This window comes from Carassius auratus, chromosome 32 (genome assembly GCF_003368295.1).
Source record: "Carassius auratus strain Wakin chromosome 32, ASM336829v1, whole genome shotgun sequence".
In the NCBI taxonomy this organism is placed as follows: Eukaryota; Metazoa; Chordata; class Actinopteri; order Cypriniformes; family Cyprinidae; genus Carassius; species Carassius auratus.
Genome location: NC_039274.1, coordinates 20,268,110 through 20,285,464, shown reverse-complemented (window position 1 = coordinate 20,285,464; position 17,355 = coordinate 20,268,110). Strand labels below are relative to the sequence as shown.

Here is a 17,355-nt window from a genome sequence, read left to right as displayed (position 1 = left end):
TGCTGAAAATTCAAGAATAAATTGCATTATTAAAATAGAAAACCGTTATTTTAAATAGTAATGATATTTCACAAAATTACACTTTTTACTAAATATTTAATCATAAGCTAAAATCATATATTCACATAGACTGAACATAAGGAACTTTCAAAAACCTTTAAAAAAATCTTACAGGGCTCAAACATTTGAATGGGAGTGTATTCGTCTGTGATTGATTGTATTGTTAGACATGTATTGCCTGAGGTCATGTAATGTGTTATTTGTAACATAAGTGGTTTTGACCTGCCCTTGAAGAGCTCTACATATGTCACAGCCTCTCTGTTCCCACAGAAGGACGGGCCGTACGCATGACCACAGACAATGCCAAGCAGCCAAAGTGACTCGTTCCACCTTCCTCCTCTGCTTCCTTCTCCTCCCTTCAGCTTGAAGCCACCACCTGGCTCCCAGAGCATCAGCAAGTGAATTACTCTCAATATACTTTCTGTTAGCGAACACATTGCTGTGAGCTGTCTTGTGAAGTCTTTGTGCTCTTGAGTTCTTGATAGGCCTGTTATGATATGAAGACAGTACTGGGCCAAACAACTGAATAGAGAAGACTTGAGAGGTGGATGGATGTTTATTTGGTAGACAGACAATTAAACAGTTAGGCGGTGAAGAGAAACTATTTTTAGGAGGGCCTTTACAACCCTCATACATGGCAGACTAAGTTTATTGGAGCAAAAAGTTGTCATTCTTCTGGGCAATGATAGGGCTCCATTTAGCCCCAGCTCATGGCCAGGAATACATGTGTATTAAGTGACCACACCTGTCTCACTTCGCCTGTCCTGCTTTAAAGTGATAGGTTTATTTGAATATACTGAGTGCTGAGTGTGTATTGTAAAATAGGGATCAATGGCATGGCGTCTAATTTATTCAAAAGCACATTACAAATTACAGTGACTTCAATTAATCTCCTCTATTATGATCATGATTTTAGTTTCTGAATTAAAAGTCATTTTGCTATTTTTGGAGGAACATAAATTGAAAACGATTACCTGTTCTTGTATCATAATTACAAACATAAATAAATAAATAAATTGATTGAAGGAGTAAGATTTTTTCCACTAAATCAGTCAAGCAGTGCAACCAACACACAAGAAAAAATAAATAAATAAATTTAAATAAATAAAAAAATTTGCATGATAAAATATATAATAGTCTGACATTTTATAACAAGGCAGGGTTAGTTCAGGTATAAAATGTCATGTGATGCCATGTCCCAAAAACATAATGGTATTATAAATTACTATTTATTTTATTTTATTTTATTCTTTAAATAATAACTAATATGTATACACATGTTTTCGGGGTGCAAGGAAAGTATATTATTATTATTATTATTATTATTTATATATTTTTCATAATAATTTTTTTTTCATTTAAACCTGTCTTGAATATGTCATAAATTATTTTATAAACTATAAGAAACTAATCTGAATTCCTCCCTGAATTTAGGATGTTTTTTTCTTTTTTCTCTCTCTCTCTCACTTTTCCCCCCTTATCTGTGGAATATGAATGTAAGTATCTTGTGCTCAAAATAAATAAATAAATAAAAAGTACATCCAGGTTTTCAGATAAAAGACAATTGAGTTGATGTTGGGGTAAGTGTGCATTGTCATTTGTCATTCATGTCTCCTTTTGTTATCCTACACTTACGTGCCAGTACAACATGGAAATGCATAACTCTCTTTGCATAAAATGTCAGTTTGTGGATTGTACTAAAAAAAGACAATAGCACTGGCATTTGATCTATAAAGAAAAAGCCAATCATGGTGTCACAAAGGCCAGTCCGACATATCTGCTCATTAGTCAGCACACAGAAAAAGGAAGGGCCTATATTGCTTTAAAAGGGGTCCCCTTTCATGTGATCACATGCCGGGAAGGGCTGCAGTGGAGTCCTCCTCTGAACCTTTGGAAACGTTCACAGAAGTTGAAAGAGAGGTTTCCACTCCCATGGCTTTGTGGATGGCAAAACCACCCAATCTGTAAACTGGACCTTGTAAAGAGTGTCTTGGCAGTGCTGTCCTTGTAGAAATATCAGGCACAGCACTCCAGGCGGGCCCGCATAGTCTAGTGACACAAGTCTGTGAGCATATTTTTAGCTTCACCAGGGAAAGGCCCCTTTCTATAGTTATGCTGGGAGATATTCTAGTTTAACGTGTTTTGTGCCATCACAGCTGTCAGTTTCATTGAACATTCATGTGCTTTTGTAGGAAGAATTAAAACATGCAGAACAGTATGATTTACACATTTATTAACTTCCATTTAAGTTAGGGGTATCATCATGTGCACAGCACATACATCACAATATTTAACAAGACCTGTATAAAACTACAGTCAATACACCACATATATCCCTGTTCATAAACACAGTAAAAAAAAACTTCCTAAAGACGATCATGTTCAGTTTTCACTAATCTCAGGCTACTAGATCATGCCGGTTGATATTGCATTTTTTTTTTTTTTGGTTAAACAAATCAAGACCAATGCTTTGTGCTTTGGCCATTCGGTCTATTGTAAACAACATCCACACTGATGCAAATCATGTCAATTTGGAAAGAGGTTTGGCACAGCTGTGTTAAAGAGAAACACGGGACAAGCCCTCCCTCCTCCAGCATTAGCTCAGGTAGCTCAGAGTCATCAAGTGAAACTAATTGGTCTGTACATCCAGGCAGGGAAAATTTGGACATATAACAATTGAAATATCACAGCTTTGAGATTACAAAAAAAAACAAAAAAAAAAAAAACTGTGCGAATGTGTTCATGCTTTTGAGGTCAGTCGGTGAGTTTAGCCTCAAAAGTATCCTTTAATTTTTAAACACATTCTTAAGAGCTTCTTGAAGCCCAAACGACTATCCATTCATTTTCAATTTAGGTACATTTTTAGTTTCTTGCAATGAAGTGTACCTGCGGGCCTATAACCATTGTGAAGACAATAAGGAATGCTTTTTCAAAGATAATATCTCTCAAATAAATGTTTTTGAAGGTTCAAGAATGAAAGCTTGTTTATCCCTGCATGAATGTATCATATCTTAATTTAACTAACATCGTATACCAGGTTTAAAGCAGCTTCTCAGTTTTGCACCATATTACATTTACAAAATATATAAAGAAAAATATAGGGTTACTGGTTGAGCATATAGTATAGACTAACAGCTGTCTGTAAATATTTCCAACATGATTATCCTTTCTAAAAGTATATCACAGGGTAAAGATAGCTCAAACGTGACAAGGCGCAACTAGGACGCAATAGCCGCCAGAACTTCACAGAGTAGCAGTAGCCTCAGAAAACTCAGAAAAGCAACTTAAAACGAAACATTCTATGTCAGCTGATTTTCAAAGTAGGAAACTGTCAGTTCGAAACTGCATGAGGTAGAAAACGACAAAAAAAGTGCCTCCTCGTAACTCACTGTGGAAGTTGTTTTTACATCAACTCTTCATTGATTTGCACACACAACACTGTCATTTCTTTGTTTCTGTGTTACCACCATGGAAAAACACTGTTCTTTAACATAAGTGATTTCCCCGGACACCCAGCAAAAAGACTGACTTGACCTGTCTTTGTACAGTATGTCTCTTTAAAGGGGCTCAGGGCACAGTATCTGCATTGCAATGCCTTAGATTTTTTTCAATTCATGTCCATATGTTAAAGAAGCTACTTCTCTCTTTCCAGAGCCTTAGAGATGCGACAAAGATTGATTGCAGATAAGCTCAAAGTTCAACCCCCCAGCAGAGCTAAAAACAGATTTGAAGGGGTAGAACTTCAGTGCGCTAGAGTAAGCCGATACTGCTTCAGTTAGATCCGAGCTCCACACAAAGGAGCTCAGACATTGGACAATATTGCTCCAGTGCTAATACTGTGAGGGTTGATACACCTTAACAATTGGAGGCTTGATCTAAGACTCACATATTCTTTCCAACGAAGGCCAAATGGAGCTTAGTCAGCGTGGACGCCATATTGAATTTTTCGAGATTGGAAACGGAGTCTTCGACTGATAGGGTGGATCGTTCAGCAGACTCAAAACTGAAATATGTCTTTCCACAAACTTTCCCAATGACAGCATTTGTTGTGAAAGTTTGAAACTTTGTTTTCATTCGTGAGAAAATAAAAATGGCGTCTACACCGACTACCTCTCCAAAGCCATTGCTTTAGAACAAACAAACAGTGCAAAAAAATAAAAAATAAAATTTACAATGTAGGAATTTCACTTGTATATGAACATGTGGTAGCAGCAAAGAGGATAAATTAACAAATAGCAAATAAATTATTTGTTGTCTTCGAAAGAGGACGTTGTGATGAATATAAAACCAACAGATAAATAGTCTAATATATACATACATAACACATAAACTAAACTTCACGTGTAATTTTTGTAGAAAGTGCATCGCAGTTCCTCCGACTTGCGCTTCTCCAAACGAGCTCAGATTCTAGGCAAGAAATGTGTCACCGTCATGGACGTCGATACTCGATTTCCTTTTTTTGTTTTTCCAGTCTTACTCAGTCCGATGTACATCCCGGGATGTGCCAGCGATTCGTACGCATTGTAATTATTTGCAAGAAGCTCTTCTCTGAACTTGCATTCATCTGTGAACTGCACCTACAATGAAAATGATATAGCAATTGTTATTTTCATTGACATAGACCGTCCCATACATGGAGAGGAATTTTACAGTATAACTGTTTGTCATATTTTATCATCTACATCAAGGGGAGAGCTTTGGACTTTCTTCTGAATTGTTTTGCCAGGGGCAACCAAGTTAATAAATCCATGGCCCTGGCTGGGTTAAAATGACCTATACCATCAAAATAAGCGATGGTCATAGAAAAGTTTAGGTGTTTGGGGGGTTTAGACCAGTGCGTGACGAAATCTGAGAAGGTAGCAGTGTGGTGTTTGGGTGGTCTTTTTGGCCAGTTCATCTTCACTCTGGGAAGGACAGTAGGTGCATGTGTTGGCTGGCAATGCTAAGAATGGAATGCGTAGCCCGAATGATCTACTGCGCAACCGTTCCTGGGTTCGTCCGTCCCACTATGAAAACACCAGTAAGCACTGGAGGCACGCCACAACTGAGTTCAACAATGAATGTAGCATTATCAGAGACAGGGAGAGAGGCCGGTGGTGAAGGGATACACCTCAAGTACAGGGTAATATGTCATCGAGCTCCGATAAGGACATCCACGGGCGGAAACCCGTTGTAAATCATTTCATACTCACAGATCCGAAAAGTTTCCCTTTGCTGTTCATGGCCACGAATAGCCCGCTCCGGACGCCAAACAGTGTCACAACTCCCCTCTCCACCGGAGATATCTCAAGAAGACCTGAATCACACAACAAAGACAAATAAATGACCTTGTTTGGCTTATATCTTTAGCCCTGTCAGGCAACTCCCAACGATGACTGCCTTTCTAAAAATTGCACGTGTTTACGTCTACGTTGCCAGTGCATCCTTTTTGAAGGAAATGACACTTTCCGCCTCTTCAAATTCTCGGTAAAACCACTCAGATCTATCTTTAAATTACTTCTGCTTTATTTTAAACGAAGTTTTTTTCCCAATGAATCACCATACATGTCTTATTTAATTGAAGCTTTAATTGATGTAAAAAAATTAAAATAATAAAGTCCACTTTATATGTGTCTAAAGAAAACTTAATATTCGTAGCAATGCTTCTCATTTAATGATTCAAATTTTTGTTTAGCCTCTAATGAATGCTGACAAACATAACCAGAACTTATTGAGTTTGTTTTAGGGACACATAAAGTGCGTAAACACAGATGCTTAGAACGCCTGTTATATATCGCATTTGCCTTGAACAGATATTGGTTTGAAATTCTTAAAGTTATAGTACAACATTTTTTTAGCCTACTGTCATGAGAAAACCTTTCTTAATTCAACAAATGAATTAATTAATTCATTAATAAATCCATTATTCTGTAGTTCTTTAGAAAACCCTTTGTACTGGTGTGAAATTAAATAGACAAAAGAAAAATGAAAAATGAACTTTTTAATCTCTAGAACCATACAGCACTCAAGAACACATAGCTACTGTACAGCCAAATTGGTGCTTCATATAAGAACTTCTGAACCAAAAAATTACTAAAGAACCTTTATTTCTTAAAAGAAGGAAGTGTTAATCAACCGTAAAGGATGAGTTTATCTCGATCCTAACTTTAGGCTTGGGATTTTGGCCCGGTTCCTGTCCTGCTCTGGTTACAGAGACCTGTTGTGTGCGTAACGCAGGATGCCAGATGGTGGTGCGCTACCACACCTGACTTGATTCGGGACATTTAAATGAAAGCACTACAACAAGCTTTGTTGCCGTTATAAAGCATGACATTACGTTGGATTCGTGTAACTCAAAGTTTTATTATTACATATTTCTATTTGTTTGTTTGTTTTCTGTTTTTTTCTGAATAACAGCCACTGCGCGTTAAGTGTGTTCACAAACGATATTTTACCTTTCTTAATTATGCAGGCTAATTATGTTTCATAATTAAAATTTTAATTTGAGTGACAAATCAACAGCAGATGCAGCATGCATAAAGCCAAATAACAGATTAAACTTACTGTAACTGTTTTCGTTGTGCACGCCAGTAATTCTACCGTCCGGTAATACTTGGAGATGAAACCCGATGCCAACATTGCAGTAGAGACGTCGCAGTCTTTTAATGCCCGTGAGATAATCACTGTCCCGGATGATATCTCTTTTTTCCCCGGGGATTCGGGCTAGAGAACGCGAGTAGAGGGTCTCCCAGCGTCGATCCACGGGTCCGTTCTGCCCACCGGGCAGCGGAGCGCAGCGCACTGAGCTTGTCATAAGTCCTAAGACAACTATTGGTAATAGGGCTGAATGGACACTCATGCTTCTGATCGGTATGAGCGTCTGAAAGAGTTGAAGAGACCAAACTGCCGTCTTTTTCTATAATTGTGTCGGCAGCCAAAAAGACGCATAAAACAGCTTACTCACGGACAGAGCTACGGTCAAACCTAGTGTGCGGCATGAAGTCGCGCTCAATGGGTTTCGTCTCAAAAGACACTACACTTCAGACTGGTGTTCAAGCTGTTTTGTTTTCACACAAAAGTTGGAAAATGTTGACCGTCCGTTCTAGCCCCGCTCAGCCATGCTACATTTCCCTCGCCGATGATATTTATATCTGCAGCGAAATTACATCACACACCACCTAGTGCATGACGGAGCAGCCTTCTGCGCCACTCCGAGCACACCGATTCCTTATAATGTGCGCACGTCCATGCCGTGGGCAGTGAGACTACAGCGCGCGTGTGTGCTCGCGTGCGAGTGAGAGAGGCGAACGTCATAACCGATCCCTTACAATAAAACCACATTCGTTAACTTTGACAGTGCACTGCCATTGTCCATGGTAATAATGTCTTTATCAGTCTCAAAACTGTGCCCGAATCACTGTCAAGTCATCTTGTTATTGGTCATCTTGCGCGTTATGGCTTTGACACCCCTATAATAAATCATGTATAAATGAACATTTCTCATTTTTAACTCCCTTCAATAATATGTGAGTGCGTTATAAAGTGACAAATAATGGTACTTCTTTTGCAGATATATCCAGCGATACTGATACGTTAAGGTCTATTTGGGGGCAGGTGGGAAATTCGAAAGTTACTGAAAATGCGTTAAATTAAGTTTAATGTGGGCTATGCACTTGGCAAAACCCTTCAACAATTCGCTTTATATTTAGTTGTTCTGTCTTTGTGTAGGCTTCCTTTATAATCGGATAGAAATAAGATAATTTATGTAGCTATGGGGGTATATATCGGAAAACACAACGTTAACAGACTGCAGTGTCAGGCAGGAGACTATTCTATAACTGAACAATGACAGGAATAAACACACAAAAAAAAAACAAAGTCGAATTCGAATTTGCAAATACTAATTTAAGAAAGTTTCGTGAATCTTTTTCGCGAAAGAACAATACTGTGTAAAAAAAAATAGGCAATGGTATTCATAATGGGATATAAATTGTTAAATGACTCAGACTTTGATGTGTAATCATAATTTATGAAGTCTGTAAAGGAGCTTTTGCACATCCCTCTGACAGCGTAAAATCTGCTAGATAATTCAGCCTGACAATTCTGTAGCTGACCTCTTACGAGTGTCTAGTTGTGTATGTTGTGCGTCAGAGCATTGCGGGGGAGAACACGTAAACCGCTGGACGCATCACACTGTGAGTCAAGCTTTCTCTGCGGCCCCGGGTAATGCGCGCTCCCTGCTGCTCGTGTAGAGGATGCGACGTAAAACGGAAAGACCATGGGGTTGGTGAACTTATCAACATAAAAGTAAAACACCTAGGTCTACTTGAAACCTCAGAAGATTGTAATTTGCGTTACTATTGATAGAGGATAGTACGCGAAAAAAGAAAAAGTAGCCTATTTGGACACTTTTACCACACTTGGTAAAAGTGAATGTCTTCGCGTCACATGATAAAATAGAAAACTTTTAGTTCCAAAGAAAGCACAACCCCACATTTTTTAGACAAAACACAAATGATTTCACATTTAAAATAATCAAACAATACATTTAATGTTCAAAATTAAGACAGGGGTTTGTTAAGACACCCGTGTGAACTTGCATGAACTTTAAGCATTCTCAAAAAAGAAAAAAAAAAACCTTTGCATAAGTTGGTTTAAAGTATCACATTTTGACTTTGATGCACATTTATTTCTTCATAACATGGACAATACTCCGAACAAACTATAATGAAAGAAAATATAATTTTCATAATTTTCAAAAATAGGTGGCTAAATTAATAATAATAATAATAATAATAATAATAATAATAAAGTTGCGTCCACCCCGATGTCTTTTTATTTGAGGCAGTGGTTAAATGTCCAAAACTTAATTACTTAAATAAGGGTAGGCCTGTATATTGATTTTAAACGTATATAGGCATACTTTCTTTAAGACTGGTTTGTTTATACAATCCATTATCCAAACGAATCCCATGACGACGTTTCCTCCAGACAGAACACTCTCATCTCTTAACTTCAAAAAGGAGAGTTAAATACCTTCTATACACTGAGCCTGTTACCCTAATTGCTCAATTGCTTTACCTGTAGCTAGGCTATCTCACCCATCCAGGCTAAATGTTGCTTGCTGATGGCGGACCTCTGCACACAGTAATGGGTCGTTTGTCAGGCTGTTCATTTGATCTAAGAATGTGTGGCTGGTTTTATATGTTGGCGGCACAGACGCTGATCCATTTGGATTCCCTAATCGAAAGGGCCTGTGATGCTATTTATTTAGACCCACACACCATGATTGTTATAATTTAGTCTGGAGCTAACCGATAAATGAAACCTTTATATAAATGAAAGTCATTGTGTTGCATTTTAAACCGAGTGTTTGTTTTCTATGCTTTTGGAAGACAAAAAATGCCGGTGATATAAGGAACAATCAACTAAAACACAGCTGTCAACTTTCTGAAACCAAGCAGCAAAATGAAGTGAATTTAATAATAACAGGGCGCTCGGCTGCTCTCCATGGTGCTGCAGTTGCGCTCAATCAACTCAGTCACGCCTCTCAAAACTGTATGGAAATTAGACGAATTATGTTCAGTCAAACGCTTGGGGATAAAACAATGAGATCGGTTTAGGATATTTATTGTTAATTCATAGTGGCGTGCATATGTAAGGACAGACCAACGCAGTTTCACGACCAATGTATGCTGTTTGTAACAGGTGAGGCGAATTAGATGCCATGCTCGAGGTTTTGGATAAATCAGGGACGATTCCTTTAACTGTGAGTTCTCATAGTAGCTAATACAGTGATATTATCATAATGTGTTGGATTTACCGAGCAAGTGTTTAAAAGGTCTGTACCTCCTCTAAAATATCTTTACAAGTTTTTTAATTCCAGTGCACCCCAAAAATCTCATTTATGGGCATGTCAAACACATAGGTGAAAGCGTGACCTTAAAATAGTGGATTTGTTGAAAACACAACTGTCAAACCTATGATAAGGTTCTGTGATTTCACAACAAAAGTGGACAGGAGTCAGTGCTTCCCTCTATAGTACACTTTTGGAAATACAGTGAGAGAAGAATTTCCAAAAGCTAACTAGCTTTTTAACCAAAAGCTAACCCCCCCAGACAATTAGGTCTACTCTAAAGTTTACACATCGATGTATTAATAAAGACAGAAATGTTTCATGTGTGTGAGAGGAATTTATATCCAATGCTTTTATAAAGCCTGTGCTTATAACTCAACAATTACTTTGCTCAGAGCATTTTTTTTTTGTATCATATGTAATCTATTTTAATGGCATTCGCAGTAATAACCCAGAAAAGTAGCTTAGTCTAAAATATGAAGCATTTCACATCTCAACAACCATTAGATTATGTGTCATTTTATCTGATAATAGCATTAATAAATGTAGCACACCACTTAAAATAGTCAAACTGGAAGCAATATGGTGTGATGTTAGTGCAGAGGTCAACAACTCTATAATGTCCACAAAGATGGGCAGTAGGAGGCCTGTCTGAACGAACAAAAACCCCTCCGGCTCTGCTGGGTCAATACTTGAGGAATTCCTGAAGATACCAATTAGATGGGCACGAGGAGCAGCCCTTTGAGGCCCTCGGCCTGAATCGAAGTGAATTTAATTGGAGCGGTTTTCACTATAGTGCACGGCTGAGAAAGTAGCTACTCGTTGGGTAATTTAATTATCAATCGATTCTATTAAAACATCGGAATTATGTTGGAAATAATAAGTTAGGCTATTTGTTTGTTGACTGTACACATTCTGTTCTCACTCGAAATGTATTACAGTCCGATCTTATGGCCTTATGTTTTTGGCAGCAGGGTTAATGAGTGCTTATGCCCTCGACATGGCGGCAGACGCATCATTGTTGAAGGCAGGTCATCAGAAGTCGCTCGATCGAGACGCTGAACCTTGGGTCTCTGTTTACTTGGTATGTGCCTCTGAACTAATAGGGGCGTCGTGTGCCTGAATAGGTAGAACTAGGACCAAAGAGCACGAACAACTTTGCACACAGGTTCAACGAATTGTTTTGGACAGAATGAGTTTTTATTTTTATTGTCGGTGGTTTTAAATATTTTTGTCACCTTTATATTTGTCACAGATTATAGAGTAACAGTTGACGTCGCGGAAAGCTTTGATCTCGCCTCTTATGTATTTATGCATATGAATATAGGTATGTGAAAAATAAGCTTTCGGGAAAGCAAGACAAATGTTTATTCAAACAGTTCCATTTATCTAGATTCAAGCATTCCTGTTAAGTTATATTAGAGTTTTGCATTCATAACAAACTATAGAACGCGTTACGCTTTTTAAGACTTTTTTTTTCATCGGGGATTCCCTTGTTTCTCAGATCACAGGCTCTCGTCGTTTAGAAAAAGGAAGAAGAATATCTCAAGCGGCACGGCTTCCCAGGTTCCCCCAGAGATATGCCATTGTGACCGCCAGGAAGCTCTCCAACCTGCGAAGTATAGAATAACATGTCTTTTTTTCCTCCTATATAGATTTCAAAAGCACAGATCTGTGTTCTTGCAAGTAGCCGCTCTTCGTGCGAAACAAATGCTGTTACAGCAAGTAGGCTATGTATTAAAACAATAAAAATAATCGTATTTTATATGAGTATATTTTACAAAGTAGGCCTACTTGCGTTTTGCTTTATTCCTATCGATTTTTTTACATTTTTCTAGATGATGTCACTGAGGCAGTCAAGGAGAAAGGGGGGGATGGTCCCAAGAGGGAGTCCCTTTTTCTGGACCGCCGAGAGACTTCTATAGGCCTATCGATGCGATCACTATCACAGTTGCGATGAATATGCCTGCATCCATTGTCATTCATTTAACTGTCAGTTTTAATAAAGGTCCATATAATTTGTATTATGTATTCTAGAAACAGGCAATATAATAAGGTGGGAACGAAATCGAATATCATTGATCATTCACCTTATAGTATTTTGTCCAAAATGCTAGGATTCGCAAAAAATAATAATAATAATAAAATAAAATAATATATATTTTCATATAATTTATTGGTGACATTCCTCAAGATGTTTAGCTTTCAGTGTCAAACAATGCCATTTTAATGCATTACTCAGATTACAGTGTTGAATAGCCTACAGCACAACTATGCTTCAAAGCTGATGTATTAAGAAATATGAAACTGGAGAGTCTGCTCCTATGGGATTGTTCAACTGTTCAAAGATAGCAGTGTTATTCTAACAATGACTATTAATCTTTCAAATTAAAATTAAATTAACTATTAATCTCTTCTGAAGAAAATCTTTGATATTTGGAAGTGTAGACATTATGTCATCAATAACTTAAAAACCTATAAACAAAATAAATACGTATTTCATTAGTAATATACAAAGTACTCCTGATTGCAGTTTAAGAACAGTAGCCTATCACATGTAAGTTAAAAAGCATATGTTTTATGTGTATGGATCTTTGTTTACTTCTTTAAATTTCAATAAGGAAAAAGTGCTTGTCTGTACACCACCTATAAAGCCATAGTCCAATACATAACACATCATTGTGGCATTGTCAAGCACTTGAACATCCTAATTTACCATTACAAACATTTACTCTGTTATCTTGCTCACATAAAAAAAAGTAAAAGACTGTACAGCTATGTACAATAATTACACATCTTTAGCAGAAAAGACTTCAAAAAGTATGGACATGAAAAAACGCAAAAGACAAAACTTTCAGTAGTATTAATTTGGTCGCATGAACCTATTTGGACTGTCACTGTTTTTCAGATGCTGGGCTTTAAACGTCAAAGGAAAAGGATGTTTCCCTTCATTCTCAACCCTTCTTGACACATAATTCCCCCAAAGTTTTATATATATATATGTATGTATGCATGTATATATTGAAAATCATCCTCTCCCAAGAAAATTGTTCCATGTGACTCCTTTGATCTGTTGGACTCTCAGTGGCTTTAGATCTTTTCTCCATCTGTGTCAAGAGAGTGTTAAATGTCAGCCCTTGTGCTTTGGCTCTTGGAGCCCCTGTGGCGTCGTCTTCTGCGTTCTGCCCGACCCACAGAGGCTCTGTGAGAGCCGGCCTGGTGCCGCTGGCTCTCTCTGAGCTTGCGCACCATCTCATGGTCCTTGTTGCCCAGAACACGGGGCAAGAAGAGGGATGCTTTGTCCGTGCTCCTTGTCTTAAAACCCCTCCTGGGCCGGCCCTTCCCATTGATGGACACGTACCACTGCCTCTTAGAACTGGCACGCCGCTTGCCGCCCCCTGCCCCTGTTGGGGGAGGCTGGGTGGTAGCATGGTGCCGTGACGCGTAGGTGTTGTAGCCTAGCTCATGAATGCGCTCCAGAAACTCACACTCATGGTTGAAGACTTCCTGAAATGGTTAAAAAAATTAATTATTATTATTATTTTTTATTTTTTTTTATTTTGACATTCATGACTGGACCTGGAACAAGGTGGTTCAATGCACCCACAAAAACTTTAGATTTTTATGTCCTCTCCATTTTGTAGAAAAGTCAAAATTTAATCTGGTCCAATATCTCCACAAATGAAGTATCTGCACCTCAAACACTTACTAACCTGGCAGAAGTAAGAACCTCCTATGTGGTTATCACTCAGTAATCAAACTCTCAGTAATCTAGTAGCATGTGAGCATGCTCGTTCCTCATGAAAAACACCCCCATGTGGTGATAGCCTCAAATAGCCCCTCTTGTTATCTGATCCTACAGCTAGCGAAGTTCAGCTACTTGATTTTCCGACGTGACATAACACTTACTGAAGCATACAGACGTCCTTTCTCATTCATAGCCAGGTATCTTCCCGAAAACAGGCCCTTGATCGCCACGACACCCACATCCACAGCTGTGATCTCGAGTATACCTAGAAAAAGAGTGGAGCACTAGTTAGTGCGGATTTTAGAAATGGGGAAAAAATCATTTACGGCAGCTTTTCAAGCACCATAAACATTTGTAGGATTCAATCAAAGGTAAATCGAGTTCGTGAGTTTTCACAAATCTGTCAAATTTTAGCTAGAGTGAAAGTGTAATTTTATTCACTTCTATATGAACTGTATTCGATTAGTTGTGTTAATAATTCATGAAAAATACAAATTACTGTTAGAAGTGTTTTATAGGCATAATATAATTAAGTCTATTTAATAAAATATCAATTAATGTTTTTTTTTTCTATAAATAACAATTATTGATTTATGTCTTTAACTTATCAATAAAAATATCCTATCATTAAGCACTTGCTTTAACCCTACAATCTAACACACGTTTAATATTGAATAATTAAGCATGGGAATGTATGTTTTTCCATAAGTTTAATGTATCCTAAATATTATGGCATATGCTGTTTTAAATTGTATTTTATTGTTACTCAAGTTTTTCGTTGATTGAGTCACAATATACACACGCTGTCAGGTTAGATAATACTACAAACACTAAACGCCTCTTAAAGAGGATGTTTATTCATCCCTTTTTTTCCACTGATTAATGGCTCTCTTCATTCTTCTGTTTCGAATAATCATCCTTTTACGTTGGATAAACACATCCGTTGTCTAAGTCATTATGTTAAACTGTCTGTCGAATCATGTTTTCATATGGTAATTGTCCAATGGCATACGGATTTGACTAACTGGAAAACTAAGACAGATAAACGAATGCTGTAATTTAAAGAACGATCATTTAATATTGTAATACAGGCTATGCAATATGCCACTCTCTGACAATTGTCCTTACGATGTAAATTATACAAGAAAGGTCATTTGGAATGTCTCGTTACAAAATAAAGCAGTAGGCTACAGTTTTCTTTTCCAGCTGGTTGATTTATTTTAAAATCCTAATTTTTAACTTTTAGTTACAAGCTGTGCAGTCCGCATCGTTTAATCTTCATTATACATTGGTAAGAATACTGGTTTAAAATGTACTATATTCGTCAAGTGAATTATTGTTCGATGTTAATTGTTTAATACGCAAGGCGTCTTCCGAATATTGTCAGCGCACAATGTTTCCCGATGTACATTTGCACAATTACGCAAGTCTCGTGAGCTCTGATCTCACCGCACAGAAATTGTCATTCACAACTATGAAACCCGAGAACGGTGTACTCACTGAAAGGATTGTTTTCATCAAGAGATCCGTCTATTTTTCCGTTCGGGTGAATTTGCAAATGATATTTTGTGGCGCAGTAAAGTTTTCTGCGTCTTGGAGCTCCTCCGAGGTGCTCGTAAACCCCGCCGCGTCCACCAGCATCTCGCCTCTGCCTTGGGTCACACGTCTGGCCCCTGACACAGGGCGCCCTTGGGGTCCTGGTCAGCCCCGGAGCCAGAAATTCCTGTAAACTCGGATCCAAGGAGCTCAGTAAAAGCAAGAGCAGAATTATAACCATTGTGGCATGGCGGGATATGGGCAAAATCTCGCTGAAATGGAAAGAACTGGCACGCGGGGTCCCATCAAAGAAGTATCATTTGTAAGTGATCCAGTCGAATGAAAATTAAAATAAAAACTTGCTGTATCCCTCTGTCCTCTCTTTAATATGTCGCGGTCATCTGTTAAAGCCGGCTTGGTGGCCACAACATGGGTTCGTCTCGTTGGTGCTCATGGGTTCCAGTCTGATCTCCAAGCAGACTGTATCTGACCGAGGAGGAGAAAACAGCCAGTCGGTTTCACAGGGAGCCTATCGTGAGATTTCGCTTATCGACAGTGTGCACAGAAATAAAAGAGCCCTCCTGCAACAATAGCCCGAACCCCGACCAATTGATACAAAGGAAAAGGGGAGGCAAGGTATCAGTCTTGTGTGAACCATGAGGTTGCAGCGTGGATAAAATTACACAGCACTACACACGGTGGCTTACAGAGGAAAACCGCATCACAAAGGGAGAGCCATCCCAGGGCAGAGTTTGCTTCTTTTGAAACATCCGAAAAATTATATTTAAACATGAACACTTGCCTCGGGGAGAGCCGCTATTGATTCTCTTTTCACGCCTGTTGGCACATTTCAACAGTGATGTTAACATTCATAGACATATGCGCGTGGCTTTCAATGATAGCCATTTATGTATGGAATGTTTCTGACTCATAAAACAGTGACAAAAAAGTCTAGACAATAGGCTAGATAAATCAGTTAGTCACTTGCAATTGAAAAAGTTTTGCTAATGCGTTTATTAGATAAATATATTTTTACGCAATTCAATTGCGTATTAGGTGCACAGTAATTAACAGCGATTTTATTATTTTAAATATGACCCCAATCATGATTCAGGCACGTCCAACCCCCTTTTAAAACTATAACAGCTTTAATGCGTTATTACATTGATGCGGAGTGCTTTCTGTATACAGCCCATTAAGTACATTTCAAAAATTCATTCAAAACATTTTATAGGCTATAAAGCACAGGTTTTGAGAGTATAGTTAGGATGACGCACGAGAAAATAAATAAATAAATAAACAATCAAGTTTGTTTTCCCATTGCAATCTGTAAAAATCATTCGGCTACATTTTGAGAAGAATAAATCCAAAAGCCGTTTCCAGAAGATTCTATCTATTTTTTGGGAGGGAAAAAAGATATTTCATTCCCTCTCAACTCATTTCACGCTACTTTTTCTTTATCAATCCAACAGGCCATGGAAACAGAAACAGCGGTATACCTGACATGCATCTTCTCTCAGGAACCAGGCTGCAAGTGCGACTCAAAGCCCCACAGTCACTTACACTCAAGCTCCTGGTGTGTGCTCGAGTGGGTGGAAGAGTAACACGCAAATGAATTCTGCCTAAATTGCTTCCATCTTGGTCGCATTATGGTTACCATTCTTGTAATTAGCACTTGCCACCATCATCTACAAATCTCACTGCCCTTTGGCGTAACACCAGCGCATGCTAGAAAACCTCGTGGGAAGGCACCCTTCATTCATATTCTCTTTACATCACTTGGCTTCCCTGACTGTTTGACACACAGTTTTGAAACAGGTAGCTGCACTTATTAGTATATATACGAGTCTACTGATGTAGCTACATCATGAGCCGCTCTGGGGATCATCTCTGAGAGAGACGCTCTTGATGTGGTTTGATCCTGACAGAGGGTTGCTTTTCTGATGTGGTCGGCTGTTTCTTTCTGGACGTATTTTAATTACGGCCCGCAACCGCCCACAAAGCCCAGCAGTAATAATCAGTAGGGAGGGGGGGTGGAGTTCACTCAGGATGTCGCCGATTATTTTGAAGCTGAACGGTTAAATCGTACCATGTTAAAGTCGTTTTCTTTATCATGCCCTCATTTATCTCTTTAACTTCTTCGCGAAGCTGGGGAATGTTGCGAAATTGGATGAGC

The 17,355-nt window shown here is 38.4% G+C and overlaps 2 protein-coding genes across 2 annotated transcripts; both read right to left on the bottom strand.

Moving 5' to 3' along the window:
• Positions 1-2,276: 2,276 nt before the first annotated feature.
• On the bottom strand, positions 2,277-7,334 carry LOC113051790 (fibroblast growth factor 4B). The gene is made up of 3 exons (XM_026215861.1): positions 6,604-7,334; positions 5,253-5,356; positions 2,277-4,637 (listed from the first exon to the last, which is right to left on the bottom strand). Exons 1-3 carry the CDS (start codon positions 6,896-6,898, stop codon positions 4,461-4,463), a joined length of 576 nt encoding a protein of 191 aa, XP_026071646.1. The 5' UTR covers positions 6,899-7,334; the 3' UTR covers positions 2,277-4,460.
• Positions 7,335-12,052: 4,718 nt separating this feature from the next.
• Positions 12,053-16,659, bottom strand: LOC113051789 (fibroblast growth factor 3-like). The gene is made up of 3 exons (XM_026215860.1): positions 15,144-16,659; positions 13,805-13,908; positions 12,053-13,402 (listed from the first exon to the last, which is right to left on the bottom strand). Exons 1-3 carry the CDS (start codon positions 15,418-15,420, stop codon positions 13,019-13,021), a joined length of 765 nt encoding a protein of 254 aa, XP_026071645.1. The 5' UTR covers positions 15,421-16,659; the 3' UTR covers positions 12,053-13,018.
• Between the last annotated feature and the right edge of the window lie 696 nt (positions 16,660-17,355).